Consider the following 17,161-nt stretch of genomic DNA (forward strand, 5'->3'; position numbering starts at 1 on the left):
CAGTGAACACAGAGCACAAATTTTCCTAGATAATCCAGATCTCAAATTCTTAGACCATTTTTCTTCCCATAAACTTCTCAAAATATCCTAAATTCCAGGATTTCAGTATCCAAGCTATGTCTCCTAAACCTCTCAGTGGCTCTGAGGATGGGCACAGACATACATCATAAGTTTTAAAGCAGGAAACAGCATGACATCTCGGAAAGAATGTAATCTCTGAAGTGAGACCCCTGGAATCCTTGACTCCGTCTTTTACTGGCATCATCTTGGGTGACTCTGAGTATCTGTTTTCTTTTCTTTATTCCCAGGGATTGTAAAATCTAATCTGAAGCAAAGTTGTGAGAATTAAATGAAATCATGTATGTAAACCAGCTATTCAGTGTCTAGCACATAGAAGATACTTAATAAATGGTATCTTACTGTGTGAATCACAATAAACTGGGGAAAATTCTGAAAGAGATGGGAATACCAGACCACCGGACCTGCCTCTTGAGAAATCTATATGCAGGTCAGGAAGCAACAGTTAGAACTGGACATGGAACAATAGACTGGTTCCAAATAGGAAAAGGAGTATGTCAAGGCTGTATATTGTCACCCTGCTTATTTAACTTCTTTGCAGAATACATCATGAGAAACACTGGGCTGGAAGAAACACAAGCTGGAATCAAGATTGCTGGGAGAAATATCAATAACCTCAGATATGCAGATGACACCACCCTTATGACAGAAAGTGAAGAAGAACTAAAGAGCCTCTTGATGAAAGTGAAAGAGGAGAGTGAAAAAGTTGGCTTAAAGCTCAACATTCAGAAAACGAAGATCATGGCATCTGGTCCCATCACTTCATGGAAAATAGATGGGGAAACAGTGGAAACAGTGTCAGACTTTATTTTTTTGGGCTCCAAAATCACTGCAGATGGAGACTGCAGCCATGAAATTAAAAGATGCTTACTGCTTGGAAGGAAAGTTATGACCAACCTAGATAGCATATTTGAAAGCAGAGACATTACTTTGCCAACAAAGGTCCATCTAGTGAAGGCTATGGTTTTTCCAGTAGTCATGTATGGATGTGAGAGTTGGACTGTGAAGAAAGCTGAGTGCCAAAGAATTGATGCTTTTGAACTGTGGTGTTGGAGAAGACTCTTGAGAGTCCCTTGGACTGAAAGGAGATCCAACCAGTCCATTCTGAAGGAGGTCAGCCCTGGGTGTTCATTGGAAGGACTGATGCTAAAGCTGAAACTCCAATACTTTGGCCACCTCATGCGAAGAGTTGACTCATTGGAAAAGACCCTGATGCTGGGAGGGATTGGGGGCAGGAGGAGAAGGGGACGACAGAGGATGAGATGGCTGGATGGCATCACTGACTCGATGGACATGAGTTTGAGTGAACTCCGGGAGTTGGTGATGGACAGGGAGGCCTGGCGTGCTGTGGTTCTTGGGGTCGCAAAGAGTTGGACACGACTGAGTGACTGAACTGAACTGACTGAAGAAACAGTGATAGAAAGATAGCAGTTTACTCCTGCTATGAGTCACTCAGTTCTTGTTTCTCTGTAGTATTTTCCTATCTGTGCATTTTTTTTCTCTTGAGGCCTGCTGCTCAAGAAAGCTTTAATTTTTTTGTATTATTTATTGTGCCTAAAACAGCGATGGACATGATAAATGCATTATTGATTGAATAAAGCAAAACAAGATGTTTGGCCTCTGAGTTTGGGCATTAGAATTTATCACAACAAGGTCCTGCTGTATAGCACACTGAACTATATTCAATATTCTGTGATAAATCATAATGAAAAAATAGGAAAACATATATGTATGTATAGCTGAATCACCTTGCTGTGCAGCAGAAATTAACACAACATTGTATTAAGTCAACTATACTTCAATAAAACAAAATTTTAAAAAAAGATCTAATATTGAACTGCTAACATTAACAGTGTCTGTGGCACATCAACAAATATATAGTTTTTAAATTAGTGAAAGTGAAGGTTAGTTGCACGGTTGTGTCCAACTCTTTGCGATTCCAGGGACTATAGTCTGCCTGGCTCCTCTGTCCATGGAATTCTCCAGACAAGACTGCTGGAGTGGTTTGTCATTTCGTTCTCCAGGGAGTCTTCCCTACCCAGGGATCGAACCTGGGTCTCCTGCATTGCCAACTGAGCCACTAAGGAAGCCCTTTTAAATTAGAATAATTATTAAACACATATTTATTGAGTGCCCAATATGTGCCAAGTGCTGTGCAAGGTACAAGAGAGGAGTGAAAGTTGGAAAGAAGAAAAATTTCAATTCCCGGTTAACACTGCAATAAATGATATGCGTACGTCTATTATTTTTGTTAATGTAAATAGTAGCAGTTTTACCCCTTTGCTGCAGTTCTGTCATGTTTGGTATTAAGACCAAGTTACTTGACATTGTATGTGCTTGGCATTAAAAACAGGATAAGAATTCTCTTTTCAAAGGGGGCATAGTTAACTGTTAGACTCTCTGCCAAAGCAATTTTTCCTCCCTTCCTTTAACCTCCCAAGGAGACAATCAGTGACATTCTAAGCAGATGCTTGCTCAGAGAGTGGGCAGCGAGCCCTGCGTGGGCAGCCTGCTTGTTTAATTTTAAGCAAGATCTTTGTGCTTTTTATTATATTAATTAGTGCCTTGGCAAGGTAGAATGGGATTTTTAAACCAGCAGGGGGTTTGCTGATCCCTTAATTTGCAGTTTGTGATGGCTCTTTTGTTTTTGTTTTGTTTAATCTTTCCACTCATTAAACCCTTCAATCTAGCCTTAGTAACTCTCTGTAATGCTAGAGCTTGGGGGAGTGATGTGGAAAGATGGATGGCGGCGGTGCAGCAGCAACGGTTACTCTGGGCACCTAAGTATTTAACTACAAGAATGAGCTCTGAGAGAGACGTCGCCATATTGTATGTGCTTTTCAGGGAAGTGTAGAAAAATTCATCAATCTTTTATTCAAGCTTTAGATGATGCAAATAAAAAGCACTTGATTTAGACATCCTGCATTGGGGAAGAGACTGAGGGAAAACATCGGCCCAGAATGTTTTATTTGCAAATTTGTGTAATTGAATGTTGAGAGTTGCCTCAACATGTTGAGAATGAACTGCTAATCTTCTCACCACTGTTTGAGGGCAAAGATTCTCCTTCTGTTACTGTATCTCATTCTCATCAGACCCATCTTAATTTCATGCCTCATTCTCAAATTCTACATGAATCTCCTTTCTTTCTCCCAGGGCAGGCTGGATTCATGGCCTTGCAGGGAAAATGACAAGGCCAGCTCTTGCACCCCTCTGTCCAACACCTATAAAATGGAAGAAATTTTTTATTAAAAATATTTGGAAGTGGGGTTTGGGGGAGAATGGATACGTGTATATGTATGACGGAGTCCCTTCGCTGTTCACCTGAAACCACCACAACATTGTTAATTGGCTATACTCCAATACAAAATAAAAAGTTTAAAGTTTGGAAAAAAAATTTCAACACAAAAAATATTTGTGCTTGAAAATTCAAACTTAAAAATAAAATACGGGGCTTGGTGTGGGACAGAAATGCTAAGGAGTTCTTGCCAGGAAATTTTGAGAATTAAGACATGATGAAGTAGTGATTAATTCAGCAGTGTTAATGAAACATCCCATTTAAAAACAGGTTTCTTTTATGTTTTCTTAAATATTCTTGTTGTTCAGTTCCTAAGTCGTGTCCTACTCTGCAACCACATGGACTGCAGCACTCCAGGCTCCTCTGTCCTTCACTGGCTCCCAGGGTTTGCTCAAATTCATGTCCATTGAGTCAGTGATGCTATTCATATCTAACCATCTCATCTTCTGCCACCCACTTCTGCCTTCAATCTTTCCTACTATCAGAGTCTTTTCTGATGAGTCAGCTCTTTGCATCGGGTGGGCAAATTCAGATTCATCATCAGTCCTTCCAATGAATATTCAGAGTTGATTTCCTTTAGCACTGACTGGCTTAATCTCCTTGCAGTCCAAGGGACTCTCAAGTGTCTTCTCCAGCATCACAATTCCCATGCATCAATGCTTTGGCACTAGCCTTCTTTGTTAAATTCCCAGTGGGATAGGTAAATTCATGCAAAAAAACCATAGCCAAAGTTCTTCCAAAATTAATGTAATTTTTACTTTGCAAAAACTATTACTCATGGGATTTCCCTGGAGGCCTAGTGGCTAAGACTCTGTGCTCCCAACGAAGGTGGTCTGGGTTCCATCGCTGGTCAGGGAACTAGATTCCGCATGCTACAACTAAGAGTTAACATGCCGCAATTAAAGATCCTACAGGCCGCAACTAAGATCCAATGCAGCCAAACATATAAATAAATATTTAAAATGACTGCTCTTCTGAGGGAATCCATTTGCAACTGCCGAGTAGGCAGTAAAATGCAATGGCAATCTTATCCTCCTTTCCCAACCATGAGACCATGGCAGATCCTTGACAACCACTGGGACCCTTAAATAAATAAATAAATACATTCTTTAGGAAAAAAAGATCTGAATATGAAGAGTTATGACTTAAATTATGTAATATAAAATAGTCAAATTATACATAAGCACGTAGTATAGACTCCAAGTTCTGTTATGAAAAAACATTAGACAGTATCTGAAATTGATTTAACAAACAGCTTCTTTTTGCATTCTCTTTTTATTTGTTTTTTCTAAGGAAGCGATGCTTGAAAGGGTACACGTCACATTTTTTGAAGTGTTCCTTCACTGATAATGAGAAATGTGTGGTTTTGAAAACCTTGACTAGGACTGTTGAGCACGTTGAAGGACGTCTAGGTTCTGAAAAGTGTAGCTATTTTGGAAATGTCATAGTGTTAAGTGTTTTGTGGAAGACTTATGTAAGGTGTTTCTACTGTGTCGAATTTTTTATTTTTATGAGACATGGTCTAGAATAGGTAAGAAATAGTAAAGACACTTTTTCTTAGAAGGTATGTTTTCATTATAGTTTAACTTCCCTTTAATTTTATTATGCAGTATTTATTACAGTTGGTTATAGATCAATGACTTGTTGACTATATAAGGTTGCTGTTGTTTAGTCCCTCAGGAGTGCACAACTCTTTTGTGACCCATGGACAGAGGAGGCTGCTGGGCTACAGTTCGTGGGACTTTTCCAGGTAAGAATACTGGAGTGGGTTGCCATTTCCTACTCAGAGGATATTCCCTACCCAGGGATCAAACCTGCGTCTCCTGCAAGTATCCTGCTTTGGCATGCAGATTCTTTACTACTGAGCCACCAGGGAAGCTATTGGGTATCTGTGTGGCTTATCATCTTATAGAGGAAGAATTTTATCTAGAAAGTGACAGCAGTTTCTGTCACGCGATAGTCCCTCAAACTCCTTTGAATATCCTTGTAAGGAAATAAAACGGTGTCAAATGGCATAGAAATATGGAGAAAAACAAATGATCTTCAGAGCCAGATAAACCTAAGCCTTGAATTTAGGCTCCATAACCTACTGGCTGTCTTGTTTTGAACAAGTTACTGAACCTCTTTTAACCTCAATTTTCCAATCTATAAAATGGGAATTATAATAATACCTACATCTTAGGGTTGTTGTGTGGGACACAGGAAAAACTGTGCATAAAAGTGCTTAGCACACTGCCTGGTACATGATGGTACTGGAATTGGATGACTATAATTATTTCTTCAAAGACTGTCACTTTATAAACATAGACCTCTGTCTCTTTAGGAAACAAAACCACATCTCTTTCTTATATACAATGTGATCTCATTGAAAGTTCGTAGACCATTATGCTGAGTGAAAATCATAGATTAGGAATCAGATCCAAGATCCTATAGATGGGTAAAGAAGATAATGTTTTCCAAGTTTCAGCAGAACAAACAGAGATCAGTGGGAGGGATGTGAAAAGAGACACAAAAACATACCAAACTAGACTACTGGATGGAAAAAATAACAGTTCACAACACACTGAAAAAAGAGCACAGCCTCTGTTGCCAGTCTACCTGGGTTCAAATTCCAGCTTTACTGCATTAGTAATGTGATATGGGGCAAGTTTCTTAACCTCTCCGTGCCTCAGTTTCTTCTAAAATGAGATACATAAAAATACCTAAAAGAGCTGTTGAGATGACTCCCAGAATGAATATTCATTACGTGCTCAGCACAGTGCCTGGCATATAGTAAAATCTATGTAGATATTTGTTCAATACATAAATGTGATAGTTTTCTTATTACATTAAAACAACTCCGTGGACTTCCCCGGTGGTACAGTGCATAGGAATCTGCCCGCCAGTAGAGGGGACATGAGTTTGATCTCTAGTCTGGGAAGATTCCACATACTTTGGAGAAACTAGAACCTGTGTGCCACAACTACTGAGCCTACCCTCTGGAGCCTGCATGCCGTGAGGACTGAGGCCTGCATGCTGCAACGGCTGAAGAACTTGGGCCTAGAGCCTGCGTTCTGCAACGAGGAGCCACTGCAATGCGAAACCCATGCACCGCAACTAGAGAAAGCAACAACGACCCAGAGGGAGAAAAAATAAACAAACTGAAAAAGACCCAACTCCATATTTAGATTATAAGGGTAACTTCATATCTTCATAGCTTCCCTGGTGGTTCAGATGGTAAAGCGTCTGCCTGCAATACAGGAGACCCGGGTTCGATCCCTGGGTTGGGAAGATCCTCTGGAGAAGGAAATGGCAACTCACTCCAGTACTCTTGCCTGGGAAATCCCATGGGTGGAGGAGCCTGGCAGGCTACAGTCATGGGGTCGCAAAGAGTCGGATACAACCGACTTCAGGTTCAGTATGAAGAGAATCTCAGAAGATACTTTTAATATAAACAAGGCTCACTTTTGCATTTTCACTACTTCTCCTATTTTCTTCTTCTTTTTTTTTTTTTAAATGGATATTTATTTTGATCCATTTAGTTGTGGGAGAGGAATGCTAAGTCATTTATCTTTTCCAAACTTTTTTTTTTTTTGGTGTGTGAACTTGTTTTGCTGGACGCATAATTTGCTGTTCAGCCTTAATGCTTTCACCAGTACTTTGGGACTGAACAATAAGGGCATGGAAGAGTTACTGAAGAAGTGGTCTTTGAGGGGCTTTTATTTATTCCTCCAGCTCAGATGACCAGAGGGATCAATATAAACAGAGTACCCTGGGACCAAGACCGGCAGCGAGCCTCTACCACCAACAGCTGGCGTGCTTTTAAGCCTGGAAGCATTTCTTTTTAAATGAGGCCGTAACTGATTTCTACTTTATAGCAGGAAGCTTTGATTCTTGATAAAGATCTGCTTGTTGCTCATTATGCATCATTACCATAGGCTCTGGAGTCATGTTTGGGGAAAAGCAGTTCTCTTTCTGGGAACATTTTATTGGATAGTGGTTTGATTTTTTTTGTTTTTTTTTGAAGCTGTGGGACTAGTATGGAAAAGACCCTGATGCTGGAAAAGATGGCATCACCGAATAATCAATGGGCATGAATTTGAGAAAACTCTAGAGATAGTGGAGGACAGAGGAGTCTGGCATGCTGCAGTCCCTGGGGTTGCAAAGAGTTGGACACAACTGAGCAACCGAACAGCAACAACGGGATAAATTCTAATTAAAATTACTTTTATTTACTAAAACTCAATTTGTTTTTCCTAATATCTAATTTTTTGTTTACTGATCAAAACGATTTCAAATCTGGTAATTATAAATGAAGAACAATCTCATGAACTTAGAAGGAACTTTCTTGTACCAGGGAATCCTCTCTGCCCAGTACTATGGGACCATAAAATGAGTAAGTTGGCTGAAACCATGCACAGCAATCTTCTTCTTTTTTTTTTTTTATAGTTTAATGTATTTTAATAGCAAACTTACAGGAACAGCACAGAAGACAGACAACATGAAAAACATGTACTTGCACGTAGGGCAACTCAGTTAGAAAAGTATAGCGAGTGGGTGGAATCTACTGTATGATAAAAATGCTACAAACACCACTTAGTTGCAGTCAATAAGAAATTTACTTGTTTTAAAAAAATCCAAATGCTGGCATTGTCCAGAAAAATTTAACAGGTTTATTTATAATTGTTATAAAGTTGAACTGCTGAAACTTGTTCACTGAAACATTTTGACTTTCATTAATGCTTTATGTCCCCGCATTTATATTAAAAATTCACACACAAATGAAAATGGAAAAACTGCCAATACCTGATTTCTGTCCCCTATTTTCCACTTGCAATCATATACTTAGGTACCTTTTGACCCCATGGAAAAAAAATATCTAACGTTCAGAACTACCAATAACAGGAAGAAGAGAATTTTTTTTTTTTTTAAACAATGAAATGTTTCCCATCATAGTGGATTCTTAAGCACGTTCTCCACGTATGCGGCGTGCTAGCTGGATGTCTTTTGGCATAATTGTTACACGTTTGGCATGGATAGCACACAGGTTGGTGTCTTCAAAAAGGCCAACCAGATAGGCCTCACTTGCCTCCTGCAAAGCACCAATAGCTGCACTCTGGAAGCGCAGATCTGTTTTGTAGTCCTGAGCAATTTCCCGCACCAGACGCTGGAAGGGAAGTTTGCGAATCAGAAGTTCAGTGGACTTCTGATAACGTCTAATTTCACGGAGTGCCACAGTACCAGGCCTGTAACGATGAGGTTTCTTCACCCCTCCAATAGAGGGCGCAGTCTTGCGAGCGGCTTTTGTAGTGAGTTGCTTCCTCGGTGCTTTACCACCAGTCGATTTGCGGGCAGTCTGCTTTGTACGAGCCATGGTATAGAGACCTCCTTACTTACCCGCTTCTCCTTCGGCTGGAGCTCGGCGAGCTAGAGGCGGCGCTGGCGTTGGAGAGCGACGGCGGCGCGGCGGCGGCTGCGAACACAATTGAAAAAAACAGCAATCTTCAATAGGAAGAACTGCAAGCATTCTGTGACTTTCTGTCAAAACATTAAAAAGTTTAACTGTTGGTTATGAATGTATAAGAAAATTGAAAAATAGTAAAACTAATATTTATTCAGTGTATTGCGATTTAAAACATTAAACATATTGAGAATTTAAATGTTTGTAAAAAACTTATCACAAATCGTTTGAATAGTGCTTGCTTTCTTATTGCAGAACTTACAATATGGAATGACCAACTTTTCTGTGCTTTGGCTTATTCTCATATTTTTTTGTAAGTTTGGATCAGCTTCCAAAATTTTATTCTTTGTGCTTTCAGTGTTGTCGGATATCTTTGAGAGTTGCGTTAATGTAAAGTTTGTTTTGCTACTGTCTTTTCCCTTGGAACATCTTTATCCTTTTTATTACAACTGCTTTCTTCATTTATGTCAATAAGTTTGCCTTCGCTAAGTTTCCTTTCTGTCTGCATATATAATGTCAACATTCCCATGGCCCACGCTTTCTTTATAACTCCATTTATGTTTGATTTGAATTTTATATCTAGCAATATTACTTTTTGTTTATTTGTTGTATTTTCATCTTTCTTCTTCCCTCATGGCTCAATCAGTAAAGAATATGCCTACAATGCCGGAGACCCAGGTTCGATTCCTGGGTCGGGAAGATCCTTTGGAGAAGGAAATGGCTACCCATTCCAGTATTCTTGCCTGGAGAATCCCATGGACAGAGAAGCCTGGCAGGCTACCATCGATGGGATCACAAGAGTCGGACACGACTTAGTGACTAAACCATCACCATCTTTCTTAGCCAATTCCCTCTTTCAAAGATGCGTTTTTGACAGATGTCACAGGGGTATATTACTAGGAGACAAGAGAGGACCACACAGCTGCATTTTTGCTGTATAAGTGTGAACTAAATTGCAGGTACGCAATGACCAATCACTGACAACCTTCAAAAGAAGTGACGTGGTCACTGATCATGTGTACATCAATTACTTACACAGTGATTTGTGGGTTAAAAAGCAAGCAGTAAAGTTAGTACTCTATGTAATTATACTCAATTACTGTACCAGGGTGCTGGAGAAGACTCTTGAGACTCCCTTGGACTGCAAGGAGATTAAAGCAGTCAGTCCTAAAGGAAATCAACACTGAATATTCATTGAAAGGACTGTTGCTGAAGCCAAAGCTCCAATACTTTGGCCACCTGATGCAAAAAACCAACTCATTGGAATGGATCCTGATTCTGGGAAAGATTGAAGGCAAAAGGAGAAGAGGGGTGGCAGAGGATGAGATGGTAAGATAGCCATCACTGACTCAATGGACATGAATTTGAGCAAACTCTGGGACATAGAGGAGGACAGAAGAGCATGCTACCATCCATGGGATCACAAAGAATTGGACACAACTTGTGACTGAACAACAACAACCAACTGTACCAGGATAACAGAGCTTGAACCCATGTTGTTGGGTGATGGTGTTATTTAGCTATCCTGTGGTAACTGAATTTTGTGAGTATAAGAACCATGCAAAGACAAGACTAACTTGTCTTGTGTATAACTTGTGTGTTTTCTGTAGTGTAAGTTGAGGGATATCAAAGAAATGGCTTTCAACATATTGCTCGAGTGATAATTCTACCACACTTATTTGACTGCAACATTCCACTGCTGAAGATCCTTGAGTGACTTTTTTGTACATGCGTGCATGCTAAGTTGCTTCAGTCATGTCTGACTCTTTGTGACCCTATGGACTTTAGCCTGCCAAGCTTCTCTGTCCATGGGATTTCCCAGATAAGAATACTGGAGTGGGTTGCCACTTCTTTCCCCAGGGATCTTCCCGATGCAGGGACTGAACCTGCATCTCCTGCATTGGTAGGTGAGTTCTTTACCACTAGTGCCATCTGGGACATTTTTGTACAAGATTATGAAAATGACCACAATCCTTCATCTTCCTTGTAGCCAGGCCCTTTACAGTACCACTTTTCAACTCCTCCCATTAAAATGTGAAATCTGTTTCCCCTCTCTTTGAATCTTGGGTGACCTTGTGACTTGCTTCGGCCAATAAGATGCAGCAATGTTCTGCTAGTAATTTGTACATTTCCTCTCACTCTCTTGAGATCCTCCTCTTTACTGTGTAGACACAGGAGCAAACATAATCAGGAAAGGATTGTCCAATTAAATTTAGATCAAAGTGCTCATACATAGAATTATGAGCTAAGTAAACACATTAAGTACCTTATGTATGAATAAGTTCTGTTCTGAGAGCACATTCGTTAGTTAGTCCAATTTGTGTGTAAGTCTAACAAAATTAGCTTAGGTACCCAAGTAGCACAATCGGCTATATAGTACTACATTGTAATAGGTTTATAATAACTTTTCACATAAATAATACATAAAAAGTGAATAAAAATAAAGAAAATGTTTTTAATCTTACAGTACAGTACTTTGAAAATTACAGTAGTGCAGAACAACAGCTGGCATACAAGAACTGGCATCAAGTGAACAGGCAAGAAGAGTTACTGACTGGAGGAGGGAGAGGAGGTGGGAGATGGCAGAGCTGAAGGATCATCAGCAATGAGAAACGGAGGGCAAGCTCCAGCCTCAAATATTTTCACTTTTGTTTCTATGGTCATCTCTTGGCACTCCTTAGCGGTACCAGCTACATCATTGGTCTTTGACACTTGCTTCTGGACATCCTGGGCTTGAAATAAAGATACTGTACTACTGTGCTCTATATAGTACTGTGTGGAAAAGTACACAAAAGCAAAGCCATTTGTAGGGGATGCACGCCTGTGACAATGTATGCCAGACACGTGAACTAACCCACATGATTGGACATGTGGAAGGACATTCGCATCTTTGAAAGTTTGCAGCTTGAAGGTTTGTGTATAGGGGACTTGCTATATCTTTTTTTTAAGTCGTTAAGCTTTGGAGTAGTTCGTTACATACCGATACAGAGCTAAATATCCCTTTGCTTATAGGATCAGTTCTAACCACAAGGCCTCCCAGTCATGACTTGGACAACCCTAGCAAACAGAATTTCCCACCTGTAACAGTAACTTTCTCTACTTTTGTGTAATAGGAGATGAAAATCAAAACAAAACAAAAAAAACTTGGCACAGATAATTATAGTTATCAAATCTTTGAATAGCGCTGAGTGTTTTTTTCTTTTTAAAACATCTTTCCTTCACTTAAGCTTTGTGAACAAAAGAAACAAGAGAAAAATTTGTAAAACAAGCAACTCAGTCTTATATTCAAATAAGACTTGCTCAAGCAGAAAATGTATTCTCCATTATTTAATTTATATTAACATTTTCTTGCCATATTATAGGTGGGTTACATAAACCCCATATTAATATTAGGGTTAACGTGATTTAAAAATAAATTCAAGACATTTTCACTACACAGAGCTGTGGCCTGACTTTGAGATTGTTCTTTGATTAAGCTATAAAAATCAACCTAATCAGATTCAAAATAATGTTCCTGGTCTAATTATGACAGTCTATACTACTGATAATGTAATTTATGTGGTCATTCTATACAACTTATAGTAAGTACACCTTACTGAATAGCACTGTTTTTGAAAGTTATTTCTTTACAATAACTGAAATCTATTACCCTGCAGTTTCTATTCACTGGACCGAATTTTGCTTCTTAGGGATAAATAAAACAGTCTAAATCTCTCTTCCACATGGATGCTCTTCAAATATGTAAAGATAGCAATTGTGTGCCTCATGAGTCCTTGCCTCTTCATTCTATTTCTAATACTGACATGTAATTTTCTCCCAAGATTCTTGTCTTTTCCATTTCACCAAGTTATTCCTCCCCATTGGTTAGAGTTTGTCTCAGAGTAGCAATTCCCCTAGTCACTTCCTTTACATGATGCTACTGTTGAGCAAAGTCTGAAAATTTTTGGATCACTGCTTTTCAGCTCATTCAAGTACAGCAATTTTATAAACTGCACTATGAAAGCAGCATCCTTTCTTTTTCTCCATCTTGTCTATGAGAGCAGAGGCTCTAGAAATAATCCTGAAACTGTTTTGAGGACAGGAAAAAGTTAGAAGAGGTTGCTTTTGTTCAGTTGCCAAGTCATGTCCAACTCTTTGCAACCCCATGGACACCTGTCCTGCTTCCCAGGCGGTGCTAGTGGTAAAGAACCCTCCTGCCAATGCAGGTAGACATAAGATACACAGGTTCAGTCCCTGAGTTGGGAAGATTTCCGGGAAGAGGGCACAGCAACCCATTCCAGTGTTCTTGCTTGGAGAATCCCATGGACAGAGCCTGGCAGGCTATAGTCCATGAGGTCGCAAAGAGTCAGACACGACTGAAGTGACTTAGGACGCACATACTATCTCCCAGAGTTTGCTCAAATTCATGTCCATTGAGTCGGTGATGCTGTCTACCCATCTCATCCTTGGCCACCCTCTTCTTTTGCATTCAATCTTTCCCAGCATCAGGGTCTTTTCCAATGAGCTGGCTCTTGATATCAGGTGGCCAAAGTATTTGAGCTTCAACTTCAGCATCAGTCAGCAAATTTGGGAAACTCAGCAGTGGCCACAGGACTAGAAAAGGCTAGAGTTCAAGTATGAATAATTACATTTGTTAGGCACAAGTTGAGACTATTCTAGAATTGTTTTTATCCAGAGTTCTTGTTTTCAGTTCAGTTCAGTCACTCAGTCATGTCCGACTCTTTGTGACCCCATGGACTGCAGCATGCCAGGCTTCCCTGTCCATTACCAACTCCTGGAGCTTGCTCAAACTCACGTCCATCAAGTTAGTGATGCCATCCAACCATCTCATCCTCTGTCGTCCCCTTCTCTTCCCACCTTCAATCTTTCCCAGCATCAGGGTCTTTTCCAATGAGTCAGTTTGCATCAGGTGGCCAAAGTATTGGAATTCTTGTTTTAGGTGGATTTTTATCCTTGGAGAAAGATTGTTTTACCTCACATCTTGCTTATGTTTATTTAATGTCGTTGTTTGAGCCTCTAAGGCCATTCGTTGTTGTTCAGTTGCTCAGTCATGTCTGACTCTTTGCGACCCCATGAACTGCAGCACCCCAGGAACTCAGGAACGAAAGAAAGCTGCCATCTAACAGCCATCAGACTTCAGCCATTCCCTAAGGTGAGCCCTGAGGATAGGGAGATCAGGATGTGAAAACATGCTACTGGCTTCAGATAGCGAGGTGGAATCTAGAAAAATGGTACAGATGAAAATATTTACAGGGCAGGAATATAGATGCAGATGTGCAGAACAGACTTGTGGACACAGCGGGGTAAGGGGAGGGTAGGACCATTTGGGAGATTAGGATTAGATTAGATAGGGATGTACCCTATCATGTGTAAAACAGATAGCTAGTGGGAACCTGCGGGAGCTCAGCTCAGTGCTCTGTGATGACCTTGACGGGTGGGAGGGGGGTGAAGGGGAGGGAGGCCCAGGAGGGAGGCGATATATGAATAGATATAGCTGATTCACTTGGTCACTGTACTGCAGAAACTAACACAACATTGTAAAGCAATTATACTTCAATATGAGAAGAGAGAAGAGGAACAGAAGAAGAGTTACTTAATCATTGTTGCTATTTCCTTCTTGCTAAAAAGGCCATTTGAAGCCCTGAGGCTCTTCTCTTCTGAGAGAGGATGTTACATAGGCTCTGAAAGAAAATCTCCATTTGATGCACATTATTAAGTTTGAACCATGAACTTCCTGATGTTCAAGCTGGTTTTAGAAAAGGCAGAGGAACCAGAGATCAAATTGCCAACATCTGCTGGATTATGGAAAAAGCAAGAGAGTTCCAGAAAAATATCTATTTCTGCTTTATTGACTATGCCAAAGCCTTTGACTGTATGGATCACAATAAGCTGTGGAAAATTCTGAAAGAGATGGGAATACCAGACCACCTGATCTGCCTCTTGAGAAATTTGTATGCAGGTCAGGAAGCAACAGTTAGAACTGGACATGGAACAACAGACTGGTTCCAAATAGGAAAAGGAGTTCATCAAGGCTGTATATTGTCACCCTGTTTATTTAACTGATATGCAGAGTACATCATGAGAAACGCTAGACTGGAAGAAACACAAGCTAGAATCAAGATTGCCGGGAGAAATATCAATAACCTCAGATATGCAGATGACACCACCTTTATGGCAGAAAGTGAAGAGGAACTCAAAAGCCTCTGGATGAAAGTGAAAGTGGAGAGTGAAAAAGTTGGCTTAAAGCTCAACATTCAGAAAACGAAGATCATGGCATCCGGTCCCATCACTTCATGGGAAACAGATGGAGAAACAGTGGAAACAGTGTCAGACTTTATTTTTCTGGGCTCCCAAATCACTGCAGATGGTGACTGCAGCCATGAAATTAAAAGACGCTTACTCCTTGAAAGGAAAGTTATGACCAACCTAGATAGCATATGCAAAAGCAGAGACATTACTTTGCCAACAAATGTTCATCTAGTCAAGGCTCTGGTTTTTCCTGTGGTCATGTATGGATGTGAGAGTTGGACTGTGCAGAAGGCTGAGCACTGAAAAATTGATGCTTTTGAACTGTGGTGTTGGAGAAGACTCTTGAGAGTCCCTTGGACTGCAAGGAGATCCAACCAGTCCATTCTGAAGGAGATCAGCCCTGGGATTTCTTTGGAAGGAATGATGCTAAAGCTGAAACTCCAGTACTTTGGCCACCTCATGTGAAGAGTTGACTCATTGGAAAAGACTCTGATGCTGGGAGGGATTGGGGGCAGGAGGAGAAGGGGACGACAGAGGATGAGATGGCTGGATGGCATCACTGACTCAGTGGACATGAGTCTGAGTGAACTCCAGGAGTTGGTGATGGACAGGGAGGCCTGGCGTGCTGCGATTCATGGGGTCGCAAAGAGTCGGACACAACTGAGCGACTAATCTGATCTGATGTGATCTGATTAAGTTTGAATTCCCTCTAGCTCAGACAGTAAAGAATCTGCCTGCAATGCAGGTGACCTGGGTTCGATCTCCAGATTGGGAAGATCCCCCTAGAGAAGGAAATGGCTTCTCCTCCTGGAGAAGGAAACCCACTCCAGTATTCTTGCCTGGAGAATCCCATGGACAGAGGAGCCTGGTAGGTTACAGTCCGTGGGGTTGCAAAGAGTAGGACATAACTGAGCAACTAACACAACGCTACTCAGTAAGTGAAAGGGAGGACAAACTATTAATGAGATATGTGGCTAAGAATGGATTGTAAGGAAATCCAGTTATTCCTGTCATTTGTATCATTAATCCCTGGTGTGAGGAAAGGAGGTTTTCTTCTTTTTGTTTATTCCATTATCTCTCTTTCTTGGAGAATCTTTGTGTTTTACTTATTTTGTCAAAATTTAGATGAAGGAATTTAAAGGATAGTACTCTTTTACTTCAAATACTTTGAGAATTTACTGAGTCATTTTTCTGGCCCAGTAGTAGATTCATTCCAGATGGAGCTTCAAAGAGTTTTTTTTTTTTTTGCTCAAGGTTTATATAATAATAAAACAAAAATTGCTAAGTCAGAAGATTCTGTTTAAAGCACATGTTTTCTCTCTCGCTCTGTCTCTTTCTCTCTCTGACTCCCATCTTTCTCTGTTTTTAAGGCTCTACAGATATTTAACACTGTTTCTGCTCCCTTTTTTGGACACCACCAAGTTTACACCACTTCCTTTTTAGGAAGGAAGAGATGACGAGTTCTGCCAAATGACTCTGAGTTCCCTTGCAAACAAGACTTCCATGATAGTTAGAAATGGTGAACAGAAGGCAGATCAGAACCTCATGCCTATTTAATGATATACTGTAGACCCACTGCCCAAATTGCTTGAAGCCCTTTCTGATTTCATTCTTTCTTTAAAAAATTTTTTTTTTACTGAAGTATAGTTGATTTACAATGTCGTGCTAATTTCTTCTGTACAGCAGTGACTCAGATACACATGCTGTACAGTAGAACCTTGGTGTGTATCCATGCTATATGTAATAGTTTGCCTCTGCTAATCCCAAACTCCCCCCAAATATGAAATGCTTCACAAATTTTTGTGTCAGCCTTGTGCAGGAGCCATGTTAATCTTCTCCGTGTCATTCCAATTTTAATTTATGAGCTGCCAAAAACGAGGATCCTTCCTGATTTGTTTTTGATCCACAGTCATGGACCAGTACGTATTTTCTTAGATGACTTACTCCTTTGCTCTGCCTTCAGATTCAAAAGATGAGTGTTTGAACTGTTAGGTAGTTAGAATAGGAAAAGGGAGTCCAAAATGGCGGTGGCTAAAAGACAAAGAAGGGAAAAGCCCTCGAAAATAGAATAAAGGAAGGTCTGAGGACCGGAATGAGGA

The 17,161-nt window shown here is 40.3% G+C and overlaps 1 protein-coding gene and 1 non-coding gene across 2 annotated transcripts; both read right to left on the minus strand.

The window, feature by feature from the left end:
- Window positions 1-7,952: 7,952 nt before the first annotated feature.
- LOC109560658 (histone H3.3A-like) lies at window positions 7,953-8,814 on the minus strand. The gene has a single exon (XM_019963069.2). The coding sequence runs from the start codon at window positions 8,724-8,726 to the stop codon at window positions 8,316-8,318; it is 411 nt and encodes a 136-aa protein (XP_019818628.2). The 5' UTR covers window positions 8,727-8,814; the 3' UTR covers window positions 7,953-8,315.
- An 8,022-nt stretch (window positions 8,815-16,836) lies between these two features.
- Window positions 16,837-16,940, minus strand: LOC139183765 (U6 spliceosomal RNA). Its single transcript, XR_011567382.1, has one exon. It is a non-coding gene; the product is annotated as a U6 spliceosomal RNA (small nuclear RNA).
- Window positions 16,941-17,161: the final 221 nt, after the last annotated feature.

This window comes from Bos indicus, chromosome 6 (genome assembly GCF_029378745.1).
Source record: "Bos indicus isolate NIAB-ARS_2022 breed Sahiwal x Tharparkar chromosome 6, NIAB-ARS_B.indTharparkar_mat_pri_1.0, whole genome shotgun sequence".
NCBI classification, from domain to species: Eukaryota; Metazoa; Chordata; class Mammalia; order Artiodactyla; family Bovidae; genus Bos; species Bos indicus.